This window comes from Schistocerca piceifrons, chromosome 8, assembly GCF_021461385.2.
Source record: "Schistocerca piceifrons isolate TAMUIC-IGC-003096 chromosome 8, iqSchPice1.1, whole genome shotgun sequence".
Taxonomy (NCBI): domain Eukaryota; kingdom Metazoa; phylum Arthropoda; class Insecta; order Orthoptera; family Acrididae; genus Schistocerca; species Schistocerca piceifrons.
Window position 1 is genome coordinate 140,050,921 of NC_060145.1, and position 26,826 is coordinate 140,077,746.

The 26,826-nt window shown below is 42.9% G+C and overlaps 1 protein-coding gene across 1 annotated transcript in view; it reads left to right on the forward strand.

The window, feature by feature from the left end:
• The window catches only part of LOC124711197 (lysosome membrane protein 2-like), a 222,793-nt gene that overhangs the window by 164,314 nt on the left and 31,653 nt on the right, over positions 1–26,826 (forward strand). The window contains exons 5-8 of the mRNA XM_047241127.1: positions 5,555–5,749; positions 17,194–17,442; positions 24,949–25,099; positions 25,272–25,390. Coding sequence (XP_047097083.1) covers positions 5,555–5,749; positions 17,194–17,442; positions 24,949–25,099; positions 25,272–25,390 — 714 coding nt within the window. The remainder of the gene's footprint in view (positions 1–5,554; positions 5,750–17,193; positions 17,443–24,948; positions 25,100–25,271; positions 25,391–26,826) is intronic.

The window sequence follows — 26,826 nt, forward strand, 5'->3', positions numbered from 1 at the left end:
TAGAGATGCTGGATGTAGTCCTGTGGAACGGCTTGCCATGCCATTTCCACCTGGCGCCTCAGTTGGACCAGCGTTCGTGCTGGACGTGCAGACCGCGTGAGACGACGCTTCATCCAGTCCCAAACATGCTCAATGGGGGACAGATCCGGAGATCTTGCTGGCCAGGGTAGTTGACTTACACCTTCTAGAGCACGTTGGGTGGCACGGGATACATGCGGGCGTGCATTGTCCTGTTGGAACAGCAAGTTCCCTTGCCGGTCTAGGAATGGTAGAACGATGGGTTCGATGACGGTTTGGATGTACCGTGCACTATTCAGTGTCCCCTCGACGATCACCAGTGGTGTACGGCCAGTGTAGGAGATCGCTCCCCACACCATGATGCCGGGTGTTGGCCCTGTGTGCCTCGGTCGTATGCAGTCCTGATTGTGGCGCTCACCTGCACGGCGCCAAACACGCATACGACCATCATTGGCACCAAGGCAGAAGCGACTCTCATCGCTGAAGACGACACGTCTCCATTCGTCCCTCCATTCACGCCTGTCGCGACACCACTGGAGGCGGGCTGCACGATGTTGGGGCGTGAGCGGAAGACGGCCTAACGGTGTGCGGGACCGTAGCCCAGCTTCATGGAGACGGTTACGAATGGTCCTCGCCGATACCCCAGGAGCAACAGTGTCCCTAATTTGCTGGGAAGTGGCGGTGCGGTCCCCTACGGCACTGCGTAGGATCCTACGGTCTTGGCGTGCATCCGTGCGTTGCTGCGGTCCGGTCCCAGGTCGACGGGCACGTGCACCTTCCGCCGACACTGGCGACAATATCGATGTACTGTGGAGACCTCACGCCCCACGTGTTGAGCAATTCGGCGGTACGTCCACCCGGCCTCTCGCATGCCCACTATACGCCCTCGCTCAAAGTCCGTCAACTGCACATACGGTTCACGTCCACGCTGTCGCGGCATGCTACCAGTGTTAAAGACTGCGATGGAGCTCCGTATGCCACGGCAAACTGGCTGACACTGACGGCGGCGGTGCACAAATGCTGCGCAGCTAGCGCCATTCGACGGCCAACACCGCGGTTCCTGGTGTGTCCGCTGTGCCGTGCGTGTGATCATTGCTTATACAGCCCTCTCGCAGTGTCCGGAGCAAGTATGGTGGGGCTGACACACCGGTGTCAATGTGTTCTTTTTTCCATTTCCAGGAGTGTATATCGTTAGGCCTAACCTTATTAAAAGTGTCTGTCGCCTTTTCAAAACTAAATTCTGTGGCGACCAGCTACGTTATATGCTAATCTGTTTTGTTTCTCACTTTATCATGGTGTGATCCAGTGCGTAAATCAGAGGCCAAAGAAGAGAGATGCAGGCAACGCTTGATGGAGCATGAGGTGCCAGAGCCTATAACCAACAACAGATCACTTACTAAATCAACAACCGTGACATTATACGCTGCAGTATTGTACGAAAGGATAACAGTAATCGAGAAAAGAGTGAAACGGGGATGTAGTCTGTCCTCGACGTTACTGAGCCTGTACATTGAGCAAGTTGCGAGGAGAACCATTCATAAGTTTAGAAAGGGAGTTAAAGTTCAGTGAGGAGATCTAGATGTTTGAGGTTTGTCAGTGGCTTTTGTAATTATCAGAGACTACAAACGACTTGGAAGAGCAGTTGAAAGGAATGGATAGTGTCTTGAAAAGAGGTTATAAGATGAATGTTAGCAAAAGTCAGACGACGGTAATGGAGTGTAATAGGATTAAATCAGGTAATTTTGAGCGATTTTGATAAGAAAATGATACATTAAAAGTAGGAGATGAGTTTTGCTATTTGGGCAGAAAAACAACTAATGATGTCCGAAGCAGAGAAGATACATTCTAAGATTTAAAAAAAAGAAAATAAAGAAAAAATACGCACTACGAAGGAGTTATCCGAATGCGACGAAAGTCGGTAGATGTTGTGTATGTTTACGGACAAACAAATGATGATCCCGGCTAGCAAGGTCGCAAAATCTCTACGCAGTTGAGAATGTTTGAAGCTTTATCGGCTGGGGTTTCCAACTCGCTCGAGATTTTGACGATCTAACGCGCCAGCCGGACAGAATTTGGCACAAGATTCTTTATGAGGCCATCCAATAACTCTATCAATCAACACCAAGCCGATGCTGTTTGCATAAGGGCCAGAGGTGGACCAATGAATTACTGATTTGCTCAATTTCTGAAGATTTTTCTCTTGAATAAATCATCCAGTTCTTCAGAAATTGTAATCATTTATTTATCTGTACATGTAATCACATCTACTGATTTCCGTCCCATTTTAACCATTCCTTCACAGTACACCGCGGTTCTTTTTTCTGTCTTTCTTTATTTCTCAAAGTGTTTTAAATATGCCGAAAAGGAAAGAATTTCTAAAAAAAAATTATTTGTAAACATCTAATATTAACTGAAGTGTTAGGAAGTACTTCCCGAAGATATTTAAATGGAGAGTAGCCTTGTGCAGAGGTGAAACGTGACGATACAGAGACACACAGAGAATAAAAGCTTTTGAAATCTGGTTTACAGATGAATGCTGAAGATTAATAGGCATATGGACTAACTAATGAGGAGGTACCAAATCGAATGGCACTACTTGACTAAAAGAAGGAATCCGCTGACAGGCCACATTCTGAGTCATGAAGGAGTCATCAGTTTGATAATGAAAGGAATTGTGGGGATAAAAATTATAGAGGAAGATCGAGACTCAAATACAGAAAGCAGAATGAAGTGGATGTAGGTTGCGGTACTTATGAAGTGACGAACAGTCTTGCACAGTAGATGTATGAGTGGTCAACGAAGCTGACTACCATGTGGAGTACCCTGGTTCGATTCCTGGTAATGCCAGGGACTTTTCGGTGGGAAGAGGCTCACGATGCGAACTGAGGAGTTACTTGAGGGAGTAGTAGCGGCCTCAGGTCACTAAAACTGACTACGGCCGGGACAGCTGATCCTATGACCGTCCACACCGCATTCAGTAACGCCATTTGGAGAGGACAACAGGGTGGTCAGTAGGTACCGTTGTGCCCGCCGAGCCAAGTGGATGGAGTTAACGTTTTCAGTTAGGCTTGTTTACGTTGAGGGTCAACCACCAGTCCTCGTCCCAAACGTCGATTCTGCCGCAGGACACCCTACGTTCCCCTGCAGTTTTCCAGCGTTGCGACTTTTTTATATACAGGGTGGTCCATTGATAGTGACTGGGCCAAATATCTCACGAAAAAACTACGAAGAACGAAACTCGTGTAGCTTGAAGGGGGAAACCAGATGGCGCTATGGTTGGCCCGCTAGATGGCGCTGCCATAGGTGAAACGGATATCAACTGCGTTTTTTTTAAATAGGAACCCCCATTTTTTATTACATATTCGTGTAGTACGTATAGAAATATGAATGTTTTAGTTCGACCACTATTTTCGCTTTGTGATAGATGGCACTGCTGCTCGGTATCCTGGACGACATCATCCAAGTGTCCGGACCGTTCGCCGGATAGTTACGTTATTTAAGGAAACAGGAAGTGTTCAGCCACATGTGAAACGTCAACCACGACCTGCAACAAATTATGATGCCCAAGTAGGTGTTTTAGCTGCTGTTGCTGCTAATCCGCACATCAATAGCACACAAATTGCGCGAGAATCGGGAATCTCGAAAACGTCGGTGTTGAGAATGCTACATCAACATCGACTGCACCCGTACCATATTTCTATGCACCAGGAATTGCATGGCGACGACCTTGAATGTCGTGTACAGTTCTGCCACTGGACACAAGAGAAATTACGGCACGATGACAGATTTTTTTGCACGCATTGTATTTAGCGACGAAGCACCATTCACCAACAGCGGTAATGTAAACCGGCATAATATGCACTATTGGGCAACGGAAAATCCACGATGGCTGCGACAAGTGGAACATCAGCGACCTTGGCGGGTTAATGTATGGTGCGGCATTATGGGAGGAAGGATAATTGGCCCCCATTTTATCGATGGCAATCTAGGATTGGATTGGATTATTTGGGGGAAGATACCAAACATCGACGTCATCGGTCTCATCGGATTAGTGAAGGACGGGGAAGGAAGTCCGCCGTGCGCTTTCAAAGGAACCATCCCGGCATTTGCCTGCAGCGATTTAGGGAAATCACGGAAAACCTAAATCAGGATGACAATCTAAATGGTGCAATGATGCTGATTTCCTACGTAATGTTCTACCGATGTTACTACAAGATGTTTCACTGCATGACAGAATGACGATGTACTTCCAACATGATGGATGTCCGGCACATAGCTCGCGTGCGGTTGAAGCGGTATTGAATAGCATATTTCATGACAGGTGGATTGGTCGTCGAAGCACCATACAGTGGCCCGCACGTTCACCGGATCTGACATCCCCGGGTTTCTTTCTGTGGGGAACGTTGAAGGATATTTGCTATCGTGATCCACCGACAACGCCTGACAACATGAGTCAGTGCATTGTCAATGCATGTGCGAACGTTACGGAAGGCGAACTACTCGCTGTTGAGAGGAATGTCGTCACACATATTGCTAACTGCATTGAGGTTGACGGATATCATTTTGAGCATTTATTGCATAAATGTGGTATTTACAGGTAATCACGCTGTAACAGCATGCGTTCATCAGAAATGATAAGTTCATAATGGTACATGTATCACATTGGAACAACCGAAAAAAAAAATGGTTCAAATGGCTCTGAGCACTATGGGACTTAACTTCTGAGGTCATCAGTCCCCTAGAACTTAGAACTACTTAAACCTAACTAACCTAAGAACATCACACACATCCATGCCCGAGGCAGGATTCGAACCTGCGACCGTAGCGGTTGCGCGGTTCCAGACTGTATCGCCTAGAAACGCTTGGCCACTCCGGCCGGCGGAACAACCGAAATAAAATTTTCAAGCGTACCTACGTTCTGTATTTTAATTTAAAAAAACCTACCTGTTACCAACTGTTCGTCTAAAATTGTGAGCCATATGTTTGTGACTATTACAGCGCCATCTAATACAAAGGGAAAAAAGTGGTCCAACTAAAACATTCGTATTTCTTTACGTACTACACGAATATGTAATAAAAATGGGGGTTCCTATTTAAAAATACGCAGTTGATATCTGCTTGACCTATGACAGCGCCATCTAGCGGGCCAACCATAAGGCCATCTGGTTTCTCCCTTCAAGCTAGACAAGTTTCGTTCTTTGCAGTTTCTTCGTTCGACGCTTATTTCATGAGATGTTTGGCCAGGTCACGATCAATGGACCACTCTGTATACCCGCAATGGAATCGCGCTACATTGCATATAGGCTGCAGCAACGTCCCCAAACAAACTTTTTGATCGCCCCATATACAATATGAACAGTAAAGGTCCCAATACGCTTCCCTGGGGTACGCTCAGAGTTGTTTCTATACCTGTCGACGACTCTTCACCCGAGAGAACATGCTGTGTCTTTCCTACCAAGGAATCCTCAATCCAGTCACAAATTCAGCTCGGTAGCGTGTTCGAACGTACCTAAGGTGACATTGTCTGTGTCGGCAGACGGCGGTGAACGAGCTGCGCGAGCTGTTCTTCGTGTACCAGGTGGCCACGGACGCGGCCATCCGCAGCTTCGGCACCAAGCCCTTCGTGCAGGTGCCCGTGTCCAACCTGCTGTGGGGCTACTCGGACCCGCTGTTCGACCTCGCCAAGCTGCGCCACCCCATGCCCATCGACAAATTCGGCCTCCTAGCCACAGTGAGTATACCAGCTTCCACATACTGCTCATCTCATCTTGGTAACACGGTCCATTGCATCCCTGAACTGCTTCAAAAACTCGCAACTGTTGCCGATGTCTGCATCAGGATGTATCGCTGCCTCCCAGCACACGCCTCATATCTTTTTCTCTTTCTTTCTCTCTTTCTTTCTTTCTTTTGCTACCGCCTTTATCCCACATCGTGTGCAGGGTCGGCAGGGTTAAGTACAGATTTGGCATGGTTAATTGTAATTTTAATAAGTCACAGATGCAAAATACTGAGGCGAATTCTTTACAGACGAATGGAAAAACTGGTAGAAGCCGACCTCGGGGAAGATCAGTTTGGATTCCGTAGAAATGTTGGAACACGTGAGGCAATACTGACCCTACGACTTATCTTAGAAAATATATGAAGTAAAGCCAAACCTACGTTTCTAGCATTTGTAGACTTAGAGAAAGCATTTGACAATGTTGACTGGAATACTCTCTTTCAAATTCTAAAGGTAGCAGGGGTAAAATACAGGGAGCGAAAGGCTATTTACAATTTGTACAGAAATCAGATGGCAGTTATAAGAGTCGAGGGACACGAAAGGGAAGCAGTGGTTGGGAAGGGAGTGAGACAGGGTTGTAGACTCTTCCCAATGTTATTCAATCTGTGTATTGAGCAAGCAGTGAAGGAAACAAAAGAAAGGTCGGAGTAGGTATTAAAATCCATGGAGAAGAAATAAAAACTTTGAGGTTAGCCGATGACATTGTATTTCTGTCAGAGACAGCAAAGGACTTGGAAGAGCAGTTGAACGGAATGGACATCAACAAAATCAAAACGAGGGTAATGGAATGTAGTCGAATTAAGTCTGGTGATGCTGAGGGAATTAGATTAGGAAATGAGACACTTAAAGTAGTAATAGAGTTTTGCTATTTGGGGAGCAAAATAACTGATGATGGTCGAAGCAGAGAGGATATAAAATGTAGACTGGCAATGGCAAGGAAAGCATTTCTGAAGAAGAGAAATTTGTTAACATCGAGTATAGATTTAAGTGTCAGGAAGTCGTTTCTGAAAGTATTTGTATGGAGTGTAGCCATGTGTGGAAGTGAAACTAGGACGATAAATAGTTTGGACAAGAAGAGAATAGAAGCTTTCGAAATGTGGTGTTACAGAAGAATGTTGAAGATTAGATGGGTAGATCACGTAACTAATGAGGAGGTATGGAATAGAATTGGGGAGAAGAGGAGTTTGTGGCACAACTTGACAAGAAGAAGGGACCAGTTGGTAGGACATGTTCTGAGGCATTAAGGGATCACAAATGTAGCATTGGAGGGTAAAAATCGTAGAGGGAGACCAAGAGATGAATACACTAAGCAGATTTGGAAGGATGTAGTTTGCAGTAAGTACTGGGAGATGAAGAAACTTGCACAGGATAGAGTTGCATGGAGAGCTGCATCAAACCAGTCTTTGGACTGAAGACCACAACAACAACAACAACAGTTGTAAGAGGTGGCCGGATGCCCTTCCTGACGCCACCCCGTAACCCCCGGAATCGAATTAGTGTACCCCAGCTGTCTGCGTCTAGTGTAAATCGTGAAATAGTGTGAAGGTGTTTCAAATGTCTGCGAGTCGTGTAACTGAGGCGGGACGCGGGGACCAGCCCGGTATTCACCTAGTAGGATGTGGAAAACCGCCTAAAAATCACAGCCAGGCTGGCCAGCACACCGGACGTCGTCATTAATCCGCCGGGCAGATTCGATCCGGGGTCGGCGCGCCTACCCGAGTCCAGGAAGCAGCGCGTCTGCGCTCTCGGCTACCCTGGCAGGTATATCATTTTCTATTTCCTTTAACGTTATTTCACTCTCCTCGTCCCAAGGGGGGCAATGTGGAGGATGGATTGTCAACTAAAAACGCTGAATTAAAAGGCGAGACATTTACAAATTTATGAGGATGAGGATGAATTTAATGAAGCTTTTGTGCAAAAGAAACATAATTTTCTTCATTTTTTGTGTTCTGTACCTAAATCTGTAAAACCGTAACACTAATGGGACCAATTTGTTGTCTGTCTGTCTATCTGTCCCTATGACTGCTAAAAACCTTTTTTCTCAAGAACGGTTAGACATATCAAGTTGAAATTTATGTTACACACTAAGGTCAATTGTCCTTTGTAGGTGTGCAACACTTAACGCTTCTAATACAGTCAAGAGATACGGCTATTTGTGTCATATACGTGGGTAATCCCAAAAGTAAGGTCTCCTATTCTTTCATAAGTACATAGACCTGTTTATTTCTACAATGGTTTACATCAGTTTACAGCTTCAACATTTAGCTATTTTTTGACATAATCACCATTTCTGTCGATGCATTTTTGTAGACGCTGTAACAGTTTTTGTATGCCCATGTCATACCAGCTCGCCGCCATACTGTTGAGATAGTTATGAACTGGCGTGATTGTTGCTTGGTCTCAGGTGTAAAGTGGTATGCCCAGGTTTCGTCACCCGCGACAATTGAGTCCACAAAGTTGTCCTGTTCGGCTGCAAGGCGGTGATGAAATGTGCAGGAGCCGGCCTGAGTGGCGGTGCGGTTCTAGGCGCTTCAGTATGGAACCGCGTGGCCGCTACGGTCGCACGTACGAATCCTGCCTCGGGCATGGATGTGTGTGATGTCCTTAGATTAGTTAGGTTTAAGTAGTTCTAAATTCTAGGGGACTGATGACCACAGATGTTAAGTCCCATAGTGCTCAGATCCAGTTGAACCATTTGAAGTCCGCGGGAAGCATCAACTCGTTGCCGCAAGTGGTCCTCAGTCAGCATGCGTGGCACCCATCTTGAGCACACCTTGCGGTAGTTCAATGTTTCCGTCAAAATTCTGTGAGCGGTGCTTCGGGAAACCTCAGGAACCAAAGTGCAGAGATCATCCAGGGTGATCCGCCGATCTCCACGCATGCTTTTCTCAACCTTCAACACTGTCTCCTCAGAAACTGACTGTCTCCCTCTTCTTGGTTCGTCGTGAATTTCGGTCCGACCAGCTGCAAATTCTGTACACCACTTACGAACATTTTTGACATCCATGCGCGACTCACCATACACTTCCGTCAATTGGTGATGGATTTCAATCGGCGCAGTGCCCTTTGCCTTTAAAAACCGAATAACTGCGCGCAATTCGCACTTGGCAGTGACATCCAACGGCTACTCCATTCTCAACGGTAGCCAAGCCAAGACTGAGCGCCTCAGCGCGGCGTGAGCATGTTTACACACAGCGCGTGAAGCACTCTTCATAACAGTGTGACCAACTGCCACACAATAAAAGTTCTGTACTCATAAAAAAAATAGGAGACCTTACATTTGGGATTACCGTCGTATTTTGACACTCGGAAACTCACTCATCAGAATGCACAGGCTACTTCCCACTAGCCTAGAATCTTGGAGTTTTGGCAGTTAAAATAGAAATCAGAAAATTGTTAATCTGTGATTATGTCATCTAAAAAGGTATTTCATTTGTCATTGGTTATTCAATTTGAAATTTAAACATTCTCTAAAGTCTTCGAATTCCCGAGACCGATATCTTGCAGCATCTGTTTCCACAACAGGTAAAACTCGTACGTATTCTCGGTTGTAAGGATGGATGTACTGTCTATATGGATACTTAAGTTTGTACAGGACCCTCAGAGCGCGAGCCCCACTCGTATCTGGCCATTAATTTTCTTTGTCATCTAAGACATGAAAGCTAAAAGGTAAAATAAAAACAAGAAAAATATATGCAAATCACGATTTAGAAACTGTCTTAAAATTGAAGCAATGCACTGTCACCACATATTGGAAGACCTGCCCAAGAAGAAATGGAAAGATTACGTGCCCGATAGGGTAGGAAGTGTTACATATGGAAGACTGATAAATGGTATCCATGGGGTCAAAGTGGATGTTGGACAGACAGGGAGTGTAGGTAAGGCCGTAATCTGAAGGAGGAGGAAGGGGGAGGAAAATATGGGGGCGGACAGGAAAAAGGATGAGATGGGTGGAATGGAACTTTATTTGGTGGGATGAGTACATGTCTGGACGGATTTCATTGTACAGGAGAAGTGGACGGTTGAAATATCGTTCGGATATGATACAGAGAGTGTGAAGGTGCATGGCTGGTGGAATTTGTCGGTACAGACGTGTGGGTGTACTAGGAACGTAAATTAGAGAAGAGACAATAGCGTTATTGGAGTCGAGTTTACGAATGGTGTAGGTTTTTCTAAGGTGTCCAATGCAAGCGGGGCAGAGGGTTAGGAAACCGGTATAGTCAACATACTGAAGCAGATGTCGACCAGCGTACAGGAGATAAAGAAGAGGAAGGAAAGCCTCATATATAGAGTGAAGCTGTTAAGATAGAACATCGAAAATACAGGGTGTGTGACCTAGAGGAAAACGCAAACAAATGCTTATAACGAAACAATTTGACATTTTATGTTGTTGGGTAAATACGTAATCCATATAGCCACTCTCCAAGATGTGATCCTCACCATGCCGTAAACAGTGCTGAGCCGTATGACACATGCGAACGAATGTTTACTGTGCTAGCAAGCAGACGTTCTCCTAATAGTCGATATCTGGACGGCGTAACGAAAGGTGTAGGGTCTAGTGCGTGCCATGGTTAGCACAGTTAAAATCTGCAGTACATGTTCAGCGTCATGCAAATAAGGAATGGAACGTGGATCATCCGACACATAAATCTTTTTATCAATCGGATAGAGCTCTTCGACAAACTGGAAGTTGGATTTGAAATGTTTAGAAACATCCTCAAACGACTGTAAATGAAGAAACCGTGGAACGTGTGTTCGAAGTATTAGCTAGAAGGCTACATAAATCCGTTAGACAAACTGGTAGGGAATTAAACGTCCCCCATTCGACTGTGCACGCCACTGCGTACACATGTCTCGTGTTGCGTGCATAATCACAGCAGCGGGTGTGGTTTTGCTATTGAAATACTGCATTGTATAGACGGAAGCGACGACTACCTCATTGCAGTGCTGTTCAGTGATGAATCTACCTTCTACATCTTTGGCAAAGTTAAAAAGCATAAATGTCGAACTAGGGAAGTGAGACTCCACGAGAAGTGTCTGACTACGAAACGGACTCACGAAAAATTAATGTGTGCTTGGGATTACATAAACATGGTGAGATGGTCCATTTTTCACAGAGCCTGCAGTGACGGGACACACCTATGTCAACATGTTGGCCAAGTATGCAGTTTCACAAACTCCTCCCGAAGTCAATTTCCAGCATGGTGGTACCCTCCACTACACCCTCCTCCTCCCTCTACCCTCCACTACACCCTCCCCCTGCCCTTACCCTCCAATACCCCTTCCCCTCCCCTCCACTAGCCCCTCCCCCTGCCCCTACCTTCCACTGCCCCCTCCCCCTGCCCCCTACCCTCCACTACCCCTTCCCTCTCAACCCCCACCCTACACACACACCACAGGTCAACAATCTGCCTTCTCCTTCCCACCATCCTGACACTCGAATATTAACTTTCAAATAAAAAAAAAATCACTCCGTCGTCAGGCCACGAGTGGCCTATCTGGACCATCCGACCGCCGTGTCATCCTCAGTGGAGGATGCGGATAGGAGGGGCGTGGGGTCAGCACACCGCTCTCCCAGTCGTTATGATGGTTTTCTTGACTGAAGCCGCTACTATTCGGTCGAGTAGCTCCTCAATTGGCATCACGAGGCTGAGTGCACCCTGAAAAATGGCAACAGTGCATGGCAGCCTGGATGGCCATCCATCCAAGTGCCGACCACGCCCGACAACGCTTAGTGTGATCTCATGGGAACCAGTGTAGCCACTGTGACAAGCCCATTGCAACTTTGTAATAGATTTATTATTTTTTAATGTTTTACTTGAATGTAATTATATTTAATCTTAATGTGACCAACACCTATGTTCGACGTCAACGTACAATAACCACTGATAGACGACATGGGGCGGATCTAGCTGTGGAGGGTCTGTAAAGGGTATTGGAGAAAACAGTACCGTCGTTGTCATAATGCAGAAACGGAGGGATCTATCTAACGTCCAAAAGGCCACGATCATTGGCTTTCAGATCAAGATTGAAACCGTTTCCGAAACCGCTAAGTCTGTAAACAGTTCACCTGCCACCGTGGTTAAAGTATACCGTGCATGTCAAAATGGCACTATCCGAAATCGGTGTCGAGGCAACAGTTGTGCACCACGGACCATAGATGAGAGGGATGAACGACAGCTGCGGAGATGTGTACGGGCGGCTGTTGAGCGACTGACTGCCCAGATGAATCAAGGGTTTACCAGCAGTGTCTCCTCAACGACCGTTCGGCGAACGCTGCTACATGGGGCCTACGCCGCAGGCGCCTTGTTCGTCCACCCATGCTGACTGCTGCTCGTCGGCGACGAAGGCTGGAATTTGTGTGCTAGTACCGAAACTCGACGTCCACTGAATGACGACAGATGGCCTTTTGAGATTAATCACGTTTCACGTTGCATCGAACAGATGGCCGTTGGCGTGTACACGTCTGAAAGCAAACACCTTGCAACAATTGTCGGTAGGGTCCAGGCCGGAGGAGGACACCTTATGGTTTGGGGAATGTTTTCGTTGCCTGGGTGACGTCATCTTCCTGGAAGGTACAATAGATCGACATAAGTATGCACCTATATTTGGGAACCATGTCCACTCTACATGCAGTGTGGTTTTCCTCGGCTTGATGGCACCTACGAGCAGGGGAATCTTACGTGTCAAGCAGCAGTGTATGTGCGTTCTTCCAAGAAAACCAGAATGAGTTTATTGTACTCCCCTGACCATCAAACTTTTCAGATTTAAACCTAACCGAAAATCTGTGGAACCACCTCAGTCGGGCTGTTCGCGCCGTGGCCCTCAACCGAGAAACCTTACAGCTTGCCACGGCACAGAAGTCAGTATGGTTCCATACCCTGACACTACCTTCCAGAACCTCACAGACTCTCTTCCTGCACGTCTCGCAGTGGTGCACGATGCAAAAACTAATTATCCAGGCTTTTGACAGGTTCTCACTTGAATGTGAATGTACAGAGTATAATGAATAAAACAATAAAGGAAAAAGTACTTACATGGACTCCCTAGTGCTATACTTTTTACAGACTTAATCTACTACTGCAATACATAAGAGCAAAAGGGACGTCTCTATTTCCAACTGTGCGCACTCTGGAACTGCATCCCACGGCATCAAGCTTGCAATTACAGCTGCCGCAGTAGAGGATTCTTTTCGTTGCCTGCAGTAGATTTATAACTTACCTGAAGATATTATTTTCAAGAGCAATCGTCAAATAACAGCACTGAATGTCGTTGCCACACTATCTCGAAATCCTGCAACGGGGTGAAGTGCATCCAAACGAGCGATTTTGAAAAAGGCTGTGAAATCATATCACGCTCTCAGTTGTAAAGGTAATGTAGTTCCTGCTTTATCTTTAAACTAAAATGTTTTTTCTGGACATAATATTGTAATTTGTCGATCTACGACAACATTGTCGTTGCAACAGTACCAACATGTAGATATACTGTTTGCCCCACATCCCTTCCTACTATTTTTCTACTTTTTAGTAAAACAATAGTTAAATCTGCTCCTGTTCCTTCAGTACATCATCCGGTGTCCACAGTTACTGATATCTCGCGTAATCTCACGTAATAAATAAGTACCCTTGTGACCCGAACAGATTTTCAACCCTCCGTTATACGGTTCGAATTTGTCGTAATTGTGTTTTTTTCTGATTGGTGGAGAACTGCAGCCTGCACAGCATTCTAATTTGACAGCTGGTATACACGTGTTTGGGACTAGTTTTCTACAATATTACGCAAGTTGCGTGGGTTTCACAGGTCATTTTACACTACTGGCCATTAAAATTGCTACACCAAGAAGAAATGCAGATGATAAACGGGTATTCATTGGACAAACGTATTATACTAGAACTGACATGTGATTACATTTTCACGCAGTTTGAGTGCATAGATCCTGAGAAATCAGTACCCAGAACAACCACCTGTGGCCGTGATAACGGCCTTGATACGCCTGGGCATTGAGTCAAACAGGTCTTGGATGGCGTGTACAGGTACAGCTGTCCATGCAGCTTCAACACGATACCACAGTTCATCAAGAGTAATGACTGGCGTATTGTGACGAGCCAGTTGCTCGGCCACCATTGACCAGACGTTTTCAATTGGTGAGAGATCTGGAGAATGTGCTGGCCAGGGCAGCAGTCGAACATTTTCTGTATCCAGAAAGGCCCGTACAGGACCTGCAACATACGGTCGTGCATTATCCTGTTGGAATGTAGGGTTTCGCAGGGATCGAATGAAAGGTAGAGCCACGGGTCGTAACACATCTGAAATGTAACGTCCACTGTTCAAAGTGCCGTCAATGTGAACAAGAAGTGACCGAGACGTGTAACCAATGGCACTCCATACCATCATACCGAATGATACGCCAATATCGCGATGACGAATACACGCTTCCAATCTGCGTTCACTGTGATGTCGCCAAACACGGATGCGACCATCACGATGCTGTAAACAGAACCTGGATTCATCCGAAAAAATGACGTTTTGCCATTCGTGCACCTAGGTTCGTCGTTGAGTACACCATCGTAGGCGCTCCTATCTGAGATGCAGCGTCAAGTGTAACCGCAGGCATGGTCTCCGAGCTGATAGTCCATGCTGCTGCAAACGTCGTCGAACTGTTCGTGCAGATAGTTGATGTCTTGCAAACGTCCCCATCTGTTGAGTCAGGGATCGAGACGTGGCTGCACGATCCGTTACAGCCTTGCGGATAAGATATCTGTCATCTCGACTGCTAGTGATACGAGGCCGTTGGGATCCAGCACGGCGTTCCGTATTACCCTCAGAACCCACTTATTTCATATTCTGCTAACAGTCATTGTATCTCGACCAACGCAATAGGTTACAATCCGACTTTTATCAAAGTCGGAAACGTGATGGTACGCATTTCTCCTCCTTACACGAGGCATCACAACAACGTTTCACCAGGCAACGCCGATCAACTGCTGCTTGTGTATGAGAAATTGGTTGGAAACTTTCCTCATTTCCACACGTTGTAAGTGTCGCCACCGGCGCCAACCTTGTGTGGATGCTCTGAAAAGCTAATCATTTACATATCACAGCATCTTCTTCCTGTCGGTTAAATATCGCGTCTGTGGCAGGTCATCTTCGTGGAGTAACAATTTTAATGGCCAGTAGTGTAACTAAGTTTGTATGGAACCCACGGTGTGCGAACCTAACCCTCCCCCTTATCCAGATTTTTATGGATGATAATTCGCGACCACGTCGAACCGATTGGTGGAGGAGCTGTTTGAACGAGAGGATATTTGATGAAAGGGCTGGCTTTCCGATCCGATTAAGAACGCGTGGGATTCGTTGGGGAGACGCATGGCAGTACGTCCACATGCACCAACGATTAGTAAACAGTTGTCAGCTGTGTTACCAGCGAAGTGAATTCTCTACCATGAGAACTCCTTACCAAACTCGTGACCAGAATGGGAGCACGTTGGCATGTTGCAGAGCATGCTTTGCTTTTGGTGGTGATCACAAACCCTATTAAGAACCATGTCCCACCTTTCGTAATGTCCGGGCACCATCATGAATTCCTGCGACTTCAATGTACTGCCTTTGAGTAAAAGTCTCATTACTGTGCGCCTCGTTGCGTATTTCTTTCACTTACCTCCTGTGCCAAACTGCAGCAGTTCTTTCTGTGCACGGTCCAAGTTTCGTGGAATGTATTTTCCGATACAATCTGCTCTTCAGTACTTCCCTACTTTCCCCTACACTGAAGACTGGCAGCAGTTGTTGCGACTTGAGGTTTAGATTAGATTAGATTAGATTCACTTTCATTCCAATTGATCGGTAGTGAGGAGGTCCTCCAGGATGTACAACATGGCAGAAAAACAACAATACATGACAAACATTTACAACTAAAACAAATAAGCTAATGTACCATTCCACAGGTCCCAAGTGGAATGATCATCATTTTTTTTATTGAACACTATGAAAAAGTCATTTTACAAATACTAATGCACTGAATTTATTATAAAAAAAGTTTATTTATCTATTTATAAGGTAATAAAAGTGTAATACAACTACTATAATACTTATTTACAATGAACACATTACTGCACTGAAATGTTGCAGAAGTTAGATTGTACTTACACACACACACTATTGTGTCTGTGTATGTGCGGATGGACATGTGTATGCGAGTGTATACCTGTCCTTTCTTCCCCCTAAGGTAAGTCTTTCCGCTCCTGGTATTGGAATGACTCCTTATCCTCTCTCTTAAAACCCACATCCTTTCGTGTTTCCCTCTCCTTCCCTCTTTCCTGATGAAGCAACCGTTTATTGCGGAAGCTTGAATTTTGTGTGTATGTTTGTGTTTGTTTGTGTGTCTATCAACATGCCAGCGCTTCCGTTTGGTAAGTTACATCATATATATATATATATATATATATATATATATATATATATATATATATATATATATATATAATGGATGCTACCAGACCAGCTAAACAAGTAATGGAATTCTACGAAAATCGAAGTAAAGCTAAATTTGAGACAATAAAATGGATTGCTGCTATAAAAGAGGACATGAAAGAGGCAGATATAAAACAAGATGAAATTCAAGACAGAAAATTATTTAGGCAAAAAATTCATGACTGGGTAGTTGGTCAAGCTGAAAAACCAAAGAAAACTGGAACCACATGGTCTGATGAAAGGAAAAGAGCTCATTCCGAGAGAATGAAAACAATTTGGGCAGAGAGAAAGTCTAAAAGAAAATAACTGAATGCCCCGTGATTGTACTTCGCGTGGTCCAGTAGGGCCCAAACGTGAATAATAATATTTGGTTGTTAAGCTTTTTATGGCTGCTGGCAAGTTATTGAAAATGTGTGTTCCTGAATAATGCACACCTTTTTGTACAAGACTAAGTGGCTTTAAATGCTGGTGAAGATTATTCTTATTTATAGTATTGATTCCATGAATTGAGCTGTTGGTTTGAAAAAGTGATATATTTTAATGACAATTTTCATTAAGGAATAAATATATTGGGAAGCAGTAGTTAGTATCCCTAGTTCCCTAAACAGGCTTCTACAGGATGTTCTTGGGTTCACACCACATATAACTCTTACTGCACGTTTTTGTGCCCGGAAAACTTTAGCTTGGCTTGATGAATTACACCAAAAAATAATCTCATATGACATTATGGAATGAAAGTAAGCATCGTATGGAAGCTTTTTCATTTTCATATTCCCTATGTCTGACACAATTCGCATTGCAAATAGAGATTTGTTAAGACGCTTCAGCAGTTCTCTCTGGAGGGCAAACAGTGCCTGCTGTAAAGACCAGCTACATCCAGATACATGGACTCCTGCCGGACCTTTCAACATAGCTTCATCGTGTTGCAGAAGAACGGCGTGGATCAGCGACGGCTGCGCATCGGCACGGGCGCCGGGGACCCGAACAAGCTGGGCGTCTTCACCAGCATTGACGGGCACTCCTCACTGGGCAAGTGGAGCACGGCAGATTGCAACAGCATCCAGGGCACCGACGGCTCCATCTTCCCACCCTCTGCTGTGTCAACACGCGCCACGCTGCACCTCTTCCAACACGCCCTCTGCAGGCGCATCCCGCTCGAGTTCAGGCACCATTCGCAGGTACTCCGACCTCTTCTTCACTTCACTCTGCTGTCAAAATTCTTGTTCCAACATCATCCAAAAAGTTTCTCCCATGTTTTTCGAGCTCTTCCCACTTCTCTACATCCTTTACTAGGTTTATTTTTCGTTACTTATGTCAATTATGAAAGGAGAAAATATGAAAAGTAGCACATGAAGTAGACAAAAGGAAATACAGATGCTTAAAATTGAGTTAAGAGAAATTGGAAAATTACTAAACAGCAATGGCTAGAGCATAAATGTAAGACTTTAGAAGCACGCATAAATAAGTGCAAGAAACATGCCAACTGTACAAAAATTAAAGAGACTTTTGTGAAAAACAGAAGCATCTGTATGAATATCAAGAGCACGGATGGCAAACCAGTAAGGGAGAGTGTTCTACCTGGGAATAGCGCACTAGGAACCCAATGTATTTCCTGGTCAGTGCTTCAATCTAGCGATAGATTTTAGAATCGCATAAAGGAATACACACTAGAGCCGACCATAAACAATTCCCAGCATTTTCTAATGTTTTTATTGTTGTGTTTTATGCAGCGTTCGTAAATGCTGTGAGATCTAAATTTTTAGTTGTTGAATAGTACACTGAAGAGCCGAAGAAACTGGTCTACTTGCCTAATATTGTGTAGGGCCCAGTGAACATGCAGAGGTGAGGCAACACAACGTGGCATGGACTCGGCTAGTGTCTGAAGTAGTGCTGGAGGGAACTGACACCATGAATCCTGTAGGGTTGCCCATACATTCGTAAGAGTACAATGGGGTGGAGATCTCTTCTGAACAGCACTTTGCAAGGCATCCCATATATGCTCAAAAATGTTTACGTCTGGGGTGTTTGATGGCCAGCAAAAGTGTTTAAACTTATAAGAGTATTTCTGAAGCCACTTTGTAGCAATTCTGGGCGTGTGGGGAGTCGCGTTGTCCTGAAGCAATTGCCCAAGTCTGTCAGAATGCACAATGGACATGGTTGGATGCAAATTATCAGACAGGATGCTTACGTGTGTGTTATAACAATATATTTACTTTTGTGCGTTAACATACAGCTATAATTGACGGTGGAAACATATTTGCAGAGAAAAGCACATAATGATACATATGTTGTATTTTAGGCCAATAGACATAGCTAGTTATTATAGTGGTTTTGAATACCTTTATTGGTCAGGGCTAAATGACTATTGGAAATATAATTGTTTTTGGATAGCTCAACATGAATTTCCTAAGGGACCGAAGTTTATCATGCATTTACCAGTAGAATAAGATGCGGAGAAACTATTTCGCCGTATGCAACTTCCATCCGATTTCGACGAAACAATTTGTGACTGTAAACCATCAAAATTTTCAGAATCATAAAATGAAAATAAATACGTATGGTCATGAAGTAGTGAGCCATAGGTTCTATACTAAATAATTAGTCCATACACAAGTTCCATTTAACTTCGAATTTATGGCAGTCGATATATAACAAACTTACATCTTTTAAACATTTCCAGGTACACGTCGCACAATATAGCTTCTCACATGAATCTACTGCTATGCAATATGGCACTTTCACATTACACTAAAATAATTTTTTTAAGCGATCATAATACTACGGCATGACATGCGTGTCCGACACAAATTACGAGAGACAGAAGAATGAGTAACTGTTCATCGAGAATATCTCGTACATCAAAAGAATGTGTAAAAATGTTCTTCTTTTGTCCGCCTTTCGCGCAGCGGCTTTCAAAGTCGATGGCTCTCTGTATCTCTGACGGTGCTTCCATAATAAACACGTCACGTCACAGGACGTTATTTGCTAACTGTAGCTGTTGCCGAGCGACTGCTCGGTTAGTGAATGATTTAAAATGGTATGGCAATCACGTAATGTTACGGTGTCGCCTGTCAGCGTTGTATCTACACGTATCAGGTGTCCCCTGTCATTCCAACCACTCACGACCCTCGCCATTGCAGAGCCTCCACCAGCTTGAATAGTCCTCAGCTGACATGCACAGTCTACTAATTCATGAGGTTGTCTCCATACCCATACACGTCCATCCGCTCGATATAATTTGAAACGAAACTATTCCGACCAGACAACATGTTTCCAGTCATCAACAGCTCAGTGTTGGTGTTGACGAGCCCAGACGCTTTGTGTCGTACAGTCATCGAGGGTACATGAGTGCGCCTTCAGCTCTGAAAGCCCATATCAATGGTGTTCTGTTGAATGGTTCACACGCTGACACTTGTTGATGGTCCAGCACTGAAATCTGTCGCAATTTTCGGAAGGGTCGCATTTCTGCCACGTTGAACGATTCTCTTCAGTCATCATTGGTCCCTACTTGCAGGATCTTTTCCTGGCCATAGTTATGTTGGAGATTTGATGTGTTGCCAGATTCATGATATTGTCGTACGGAAAAGTCCCCATTTCATCGCTATATTGGAGATGCTGTTTCCCATCGCTCTTGCGCTGATTTTAACACCTCATTCAAACCCACTTAAATCTTGAATACTTGCCATTGTAGCAGCAGTAACCATCTAACAACTGCGCCAGACACTTGGTACCTTATATAGGTGCTGCCGATCACAGGGTCGTATCCTGCCTGTTTACATATATCTGTATTTCAATACACATGCCTATACCAGTTGCTTTGGCGCTTCAGTGTATATTAAAGCAATTTTGAGGATATTGTTAGTTCTTCAGTTGCAGAATTTTAAGGTGAGTAGAATTCTGTATATCTTTGAAATTAGTTACTAACATGTGAGCAATTAAGCCACCTTAACCATCGTTTTATCCAATGAAGCGCCAAAGAAACTGGTACAGGCCTGTGTATTCAAGTACAGAGATATGCCAACAGACAGAATATGGCGCTGCAGTTGGCAACTCCTATATAAGACAACAATTGCCTGGTGCAGCTGTTAAATCAGTTACTGCTGCTACAATGGCAGGTTATCAAGATTTAAGTGAGTTTGAACATGGTGCTGTAGACGGCACACAAGCAACGAAGTGAGGGTTTTCCTGTATGACCATTTCACGAGTGTACCGTGAATGTCAGGAATCTGGTAAAACATCAGATTTACGTCATCACTGCAGCTGCAAAAAGATCCTGCAAGAATGAGATCAATGACGACTAAAGAGAATCGTTTGACATGAGAGAAGGACAACACTTCCACAGATTGCCATAGATTTCAATGCCGGGCCAACAAGTGTCAGTTTGGAACCATTCAATGAAACATCAGTGATATGTGGTTTTGGATCTGAAAGCCCATTTGTGTACCATTTATGACTGCGCAACACATAGCTTTATGCCTCGCCTGGGCCTGTCAACAGCAACATTGGACTGTTGATGACTGGATACATATTGCCTGGTTGGACGAGTCTTGATTCAAATTGTATTGAACCGATGGATGTGTATGGGTATGGAGACAACCTCATGAATCCGTGGACGCTGTATGTCAGCAGGATACTGTTCAAGCTGGTGGAGGTTCTGTAATGGTGTGGGGCATGTGCAGTTGGAGTGAAGTGAGACCCCTGATAAGTGTAGATACACCGCTGACAGGTGACACACACGTAGGCATCCTGTCTGATCACTTGCATCTAACTATGTCAATTATGCACTCTGACAGACTTGGGCAGTTGCAGGAGGACAATACGACTTCTCACAAGTCCAGAATTGCTACAGAGTGGCTACAGGCACACTCTTCTGAGTTTAAACATTTCCGCTGCCCACCAAACTCTCCAGACATATCTGGGATGCCTTGCAATGTGATGTTCAGAGGAGATCTCCAACCCCTTGTACTCTTACAGATTTATGGACAGCCCTCCAGGATTCATGGTGTCAGATCCCTCCAGCACTACTTCAGACATTAGTTGACTCCATGCCATGTCATGTTGTGGCACTTGTGTGTGCTCATGGGGGCCCTACATGGTATTGGGCAGATGTACCAGTTTCTTTGGCTCTTCAGTGTACCTTGAGCAGAAGTTCACCTCACCATTGAACACATGATATTTGCAAATAAACTAGATTCCTTCATGTACAAATAGTTTTTTCTGCCTTGAAAATAGAAATTGGTGTTAGTTGCAAATAACTTCTTTTTCAATATGTTTTTAAACTGTAACTGTTTTTGACAACCCATGTTTTTAAAATGATTTAATGTAGCAGAGTGATAACATAACACATAGATTATTATATACAGTACTGACATGATTTTCTTGCTAGCAATGCCTCTGAATTTGATAGCACACTTGTTTATAGATGCATTACCATTTTCCTCTTTAGAACAGTTTTTTGCCTCTGAAAAAGTTTTACTTCTCCAGAGCAGTTTCTAAAATTTCAGAAAAAGGCTGCAGAACACACATGTAGTGAATGCTATCATTTGAAAATGGAATAAGGAAATATACTGAACTTCTATTACAGGGATATTTAGAGGCAGAAGCCTGAAAAGTGTTGCATTTAGTTATTCAAAGCAAGGAAACAAGATAGCTGGATTTGTCCCTGAGTCTCCCAAATTGTTAGCACTTTTTTAAAATTTATTATACAAGAAAACAACAAGAACTTTACTTAGACTTGTTGCAGCTGATTAATTTCCTCACTCACTGAGGGGAATATGGCCACAACTTTTTTTGACAGAATAGTGTAGTACCATTTTTCTCTTTGGAAACTTAAACTATACTTAATAAACGGTGCACTCAATGGTTGATTGATGCAATAGGGCCTAGTGTGGCTACCACAAAGTTGTTATGATCTCAGTTTCATTGTTCATGAAGATAAATGTTGTATAGAGACTAACAGTAATGACTGTCTATTCAAGGAAATTTATGAATATATTTGCCTTATGTTTTAAAGGTATTTGATAGCAGGAGATGTACATTTTCCATACTTAAATTTATGTTTCAATCCAGTCATTCATTGCTGAATGTAGTCAATCCATTAACTGCAGATAATTATTGGGTAGGAACCTATGTTTCAAATTTCATGTAGATCAGGTTTTCATTTTTTTTTTTTTTTTTTTGTCACAAGTCAGATTCAACATCAGAGTAAAAATTTCTTGTGGTTACTCACTTTCCATCATTGAATTGCACAGACTGCTTTCAACACAAGAACCTTCACAATTCAGGTCAGTCAACCACTCACTATTTTACAAGTCCCATCAAAGCTCTTGATGTCAAGTCAAAGATATCTTTTATATAAAATGAAAATACAATACAAGGATTTATTTGAGTTAATATAAAATAACATCTGTTGCTTTTAAGATTTTTGTGCATTTGTTACAATAACTGGAAATTAAGAAAATTAATTTTGTAAATGAAATAACTATTGTTAAATCTCCCCATTCTGTAATATAATTGAAAATTTAAATAACAACTTTACCAATCATTGGTATATTTAATGTGAAAGGACAGGATCATACACATAATTCATTATTTATTGATAACAATATATATATAATAATTATAGTTGATAGTTTATTCCAAAAGTGAATGTGCAATGATTTATTTGAATTTTTACATATAAAAACGGGAAATGAAACTTCCTGATTCCATGCCACAACATTAAACGAAGAGACCAATATCTGATGAAATGAATCCCCATACCCTGAACATATTGCAAAGTTCAGTTCTTATGTGATTGCTTTTGTTTTGTTCTGGGACCATACAAAAATGGTAGTCTATGATTTAAATTACTAGCATAAATGAGTGGTAAAAGTGCTTGCTATAATCATGCAAATAGAAAACTGCAAAATGTGGACAGAAACACAACAACTTTTAGAAGTTTATTACCCCACAAACAGTTTTCATGTAGAAATCTCTAGCAAAAGTTATGATATTCTCTACACGTTCTTCAAAAGTATTCACAAAAATAAACATAAACAATAGTAAGTTACTACTGCACTGAATATCATGATTTTTTTAGAGAAACCCTCTAGATGCATTTAAGCAATGTAACCAGTGAATCTTTTGTGGATATCCTAGAAGAAATCAGTTTTCAAGTTGCAGACACAATGCAACTCATACCTCAGGACAGAGTAACAGGGCTATCGCTTTTCACAATACACATTAACAGCTTAACAGAACATTGTAGTGACTCTCTGAAGTACTTCCTACATGAAAAGATTGTCAAACAAGACATGCTGCCTCAATTAATCTAGTTAGGAACCCAAGGGAGTAAGTGAAGTTTGTTATCACCAAAAGTATTAGAACATGCTAAAATTTCCAATGTTCCTTGGGTAAAAATTTGTTTACTAATGAACAAAGGCATAAACAACCATAAAATATTTAAATGTGATCATCTAACCTGAATTTCATGCGCTTCAAATGACATCTCAGAATACTACTGAAAGCTTTTCCAAATGGACATGCTAAATTCCTCTCTTCTTAAACCAAGAGTTCAAGTTTTCAAAACAAACTTATTATTCAACTAAAAATGTGATTCTTTAGAGGCATGCAGTTCCCTCATTTTGAAAATCTAAAGGGACAAAAGACAGGAAAATCCTCAGCAGAATGTGTTAAAATTTTTATATGATTTTTATATCTAATACTTTCCTCTTCACTTAGTCTATACCATTCTTCAGTTTCTAATAACTGCCCCCCCCCCCCCCTCCCCAGTGTTAGCTGTTTCACATAAATCAAATAAGTATGAACATAAAATGTTTTAAAAGGCAAATGGGTGCTATAATTTATGAAAAATAGACAAAGAGACTGTTTAAGAGCAGCAAAGAAGAAAGATGTCTTGTGATTAGCTGCAAAAAGCAACCATGGAGGTTATAGATGTAAGGCAGTCTAATATTTTGTGGCACTGTCTGATTTCTTTGTGCCCCTCCTTCTTCAGGTATTATAGTCAGTGACAATGTTAGTGGCCTCTGCCTGCGAAGCTAACAAGCAATTCTGCATTGTAAACCTGGCAGAAAGTACATAGACAGCAACTACATTACATTCCTGCACCTTCACAATGTTGTGGATCGGCTTGCCTGATTTTACTTCATGTTTGAAAAATTAATATACTTTAAAAATAAGGTTCATGTTTTTGAAACATTTGATGCGTTCTAAGGGCATCAGCCATTATGAGAACACTCACAGAACACACAAAATATTACAGAAATGAGTCAGCTGTAGTTTTGCACACATAAAATATGATAGGATGCTCAAAGATGATGGAAGTTTACACAGTATAGAACATGGAAATATGTTGAGCACTGATTGGCTAGCTGCATTGCTGTCTACTGTGCATCCCTAGCCAAGGGGTCATGAATGCTGTTGCAGACTGTAGTAGCCTACTACAAGCAATCACTGAGTAATATACTGTACAATTCATCACAACTTACATCAATTAAGTTTTGACTTCCTAGCTTCATAAAAGAACTGAAATTTATAGAATAAACTGTTTGAACTCTAGCATCACAGTAATAATCTGGGTATTAATACTACACAGAACTGAGACTCCCAAGTTTTATCTTTATTTTATTTTATTTTTTAGAAGTCTCCATTTAAAAACTATTCTTTTTTATATTTGTTTCAAGGTGGCTGGTAACATTCCAACACTCCGCTTCCAATTTCCAAGAAATGTGTTTGATTCAGCATATCGAAATCCAGAGAATGCTTGCTTCTGTCATCCAGATGCTGATTTTTGTCCTCCATCAGGAGTATTTAATACTTCAGGATGTACTTTTGGTAAGAACATCACACTACATTTTTTGCAGTAAGCTTCATAACAAATCACCTTTTCATAATAAGTGTTTAATTTAAAGCTTGACAATAAGGAATTATACCAGTATTTATCACTAGATGCATTATCTGAAATTAAGAGTAAACTATAAGCAAACTTTAATTCAAAATGTTTCAGGTGCACCTATCTTCTTATCATTCCCCCATTTTTACCTAGGGGATCCAAGCCTAATAAATGCTGTGGATGGTCTAACACCTAATGAGACACTGCATGACTCATATGTTGATATATATCCGGTAAGTTTTAATGTTTTATAAGCCTCAAAATGTAAAGAACTCTAGCATTTTAAATATCACAGAGCATTTTCCATTAAAAAATTATTTGTTCCTAAATACAAAGGTGGTCATTATGTAAATACAATATCACACTTGTACATTGTCAACACAGGTATTAAGTTCAGTAGTAACATACTAAATTTTTATTGCTGACTATATGCATCTTGTTTATATGTCAGCATCCTCTCCACTTTAGACAAAATTCACACATTTAGAATCACTCATGCAATCACTATGATGCCAAACTAAGTTGTTATGTAACATGATTGGATAGATAAAAATATCTACTCACCTGCCAGGAGAACGCACATATAAAAATGCAAGCTTTTGGAGCCTATGACTTCTTCTTATGACAGAAGGGTTGAAGGGAAACAGAGAGGAATAAAAGAAAAGGACTGTCAAGGTTTAGGAAATGGGTAGCGTTATGGAAAAGTAACCCAGAATCTGGGCCAGGGGAGACTTACTGGATGTGATAAGATCCAATCCAGTAAGCCTCCTCTGACACATATATAAATATATATGACAGATAGAGGGAAACATTCCACGTGGGAGATATATTATTATTATTTTGTTGGGACCCTGTGTCAGAGGAGGCTCACTGTATCGGATCTTATCACATCCAGTAAGTCTCCCCTGGCCCAGATTCTGGGTTACTTTTCCATAACGGTCCCCATATATATATATATATATATATATATATATATATATATATATATATATATATATATATATATATATATATATATATATATATATATAGAGGGAAACATTCCACGCAGGAAAAATATATTTAAAAACACATATGATGTGACTTACCATACGAAAGCGCTGGCAGGTCGATAGAAACACAAACAGACACATACATACACACAAAATTCAAGCTTTCGCAACAAACTGTTGCCTCATCAGGAAAGAGAGAAAGACGAAAGGATGTGGGTTTTAAGGGAGAGGGTAAGGAGTCATTCCAATCCCAGGAGCGGAAAGACTTACCTTAGGGGGAAAAAAGGACGGGTATACACTCGCACACACACACTCACACATATCCATCCACACATACACGTGTGGATGGACATGCGTGTGTGCGCGAGCGCACACCCGTCCCTCCTTCCCCCCAAGGCAAGCCCCCCCGCCCCCGGGACCGGAACGACTCCCCACCCTCCCCCCCAAAACCCACATCCCCTCGTCCCTCCCTCCCCCCCCTCCCTCCCGATGAGGTAACAGTCCGCCGCGAAAGCCTGAACCCCTTGTGCATGCCCGTGTCTGTCCGTGTGCCCATCTACCCGCCAGCGCTCCCGGCCGGCAAGTCACATCATCTTTGTTTTTAGATATTTTTCCCCAACCGCTGCCCCACCAGGAAAGAGGGAAGGAGAGGGAGAGACGAAAGGAAGTGGGCCCCA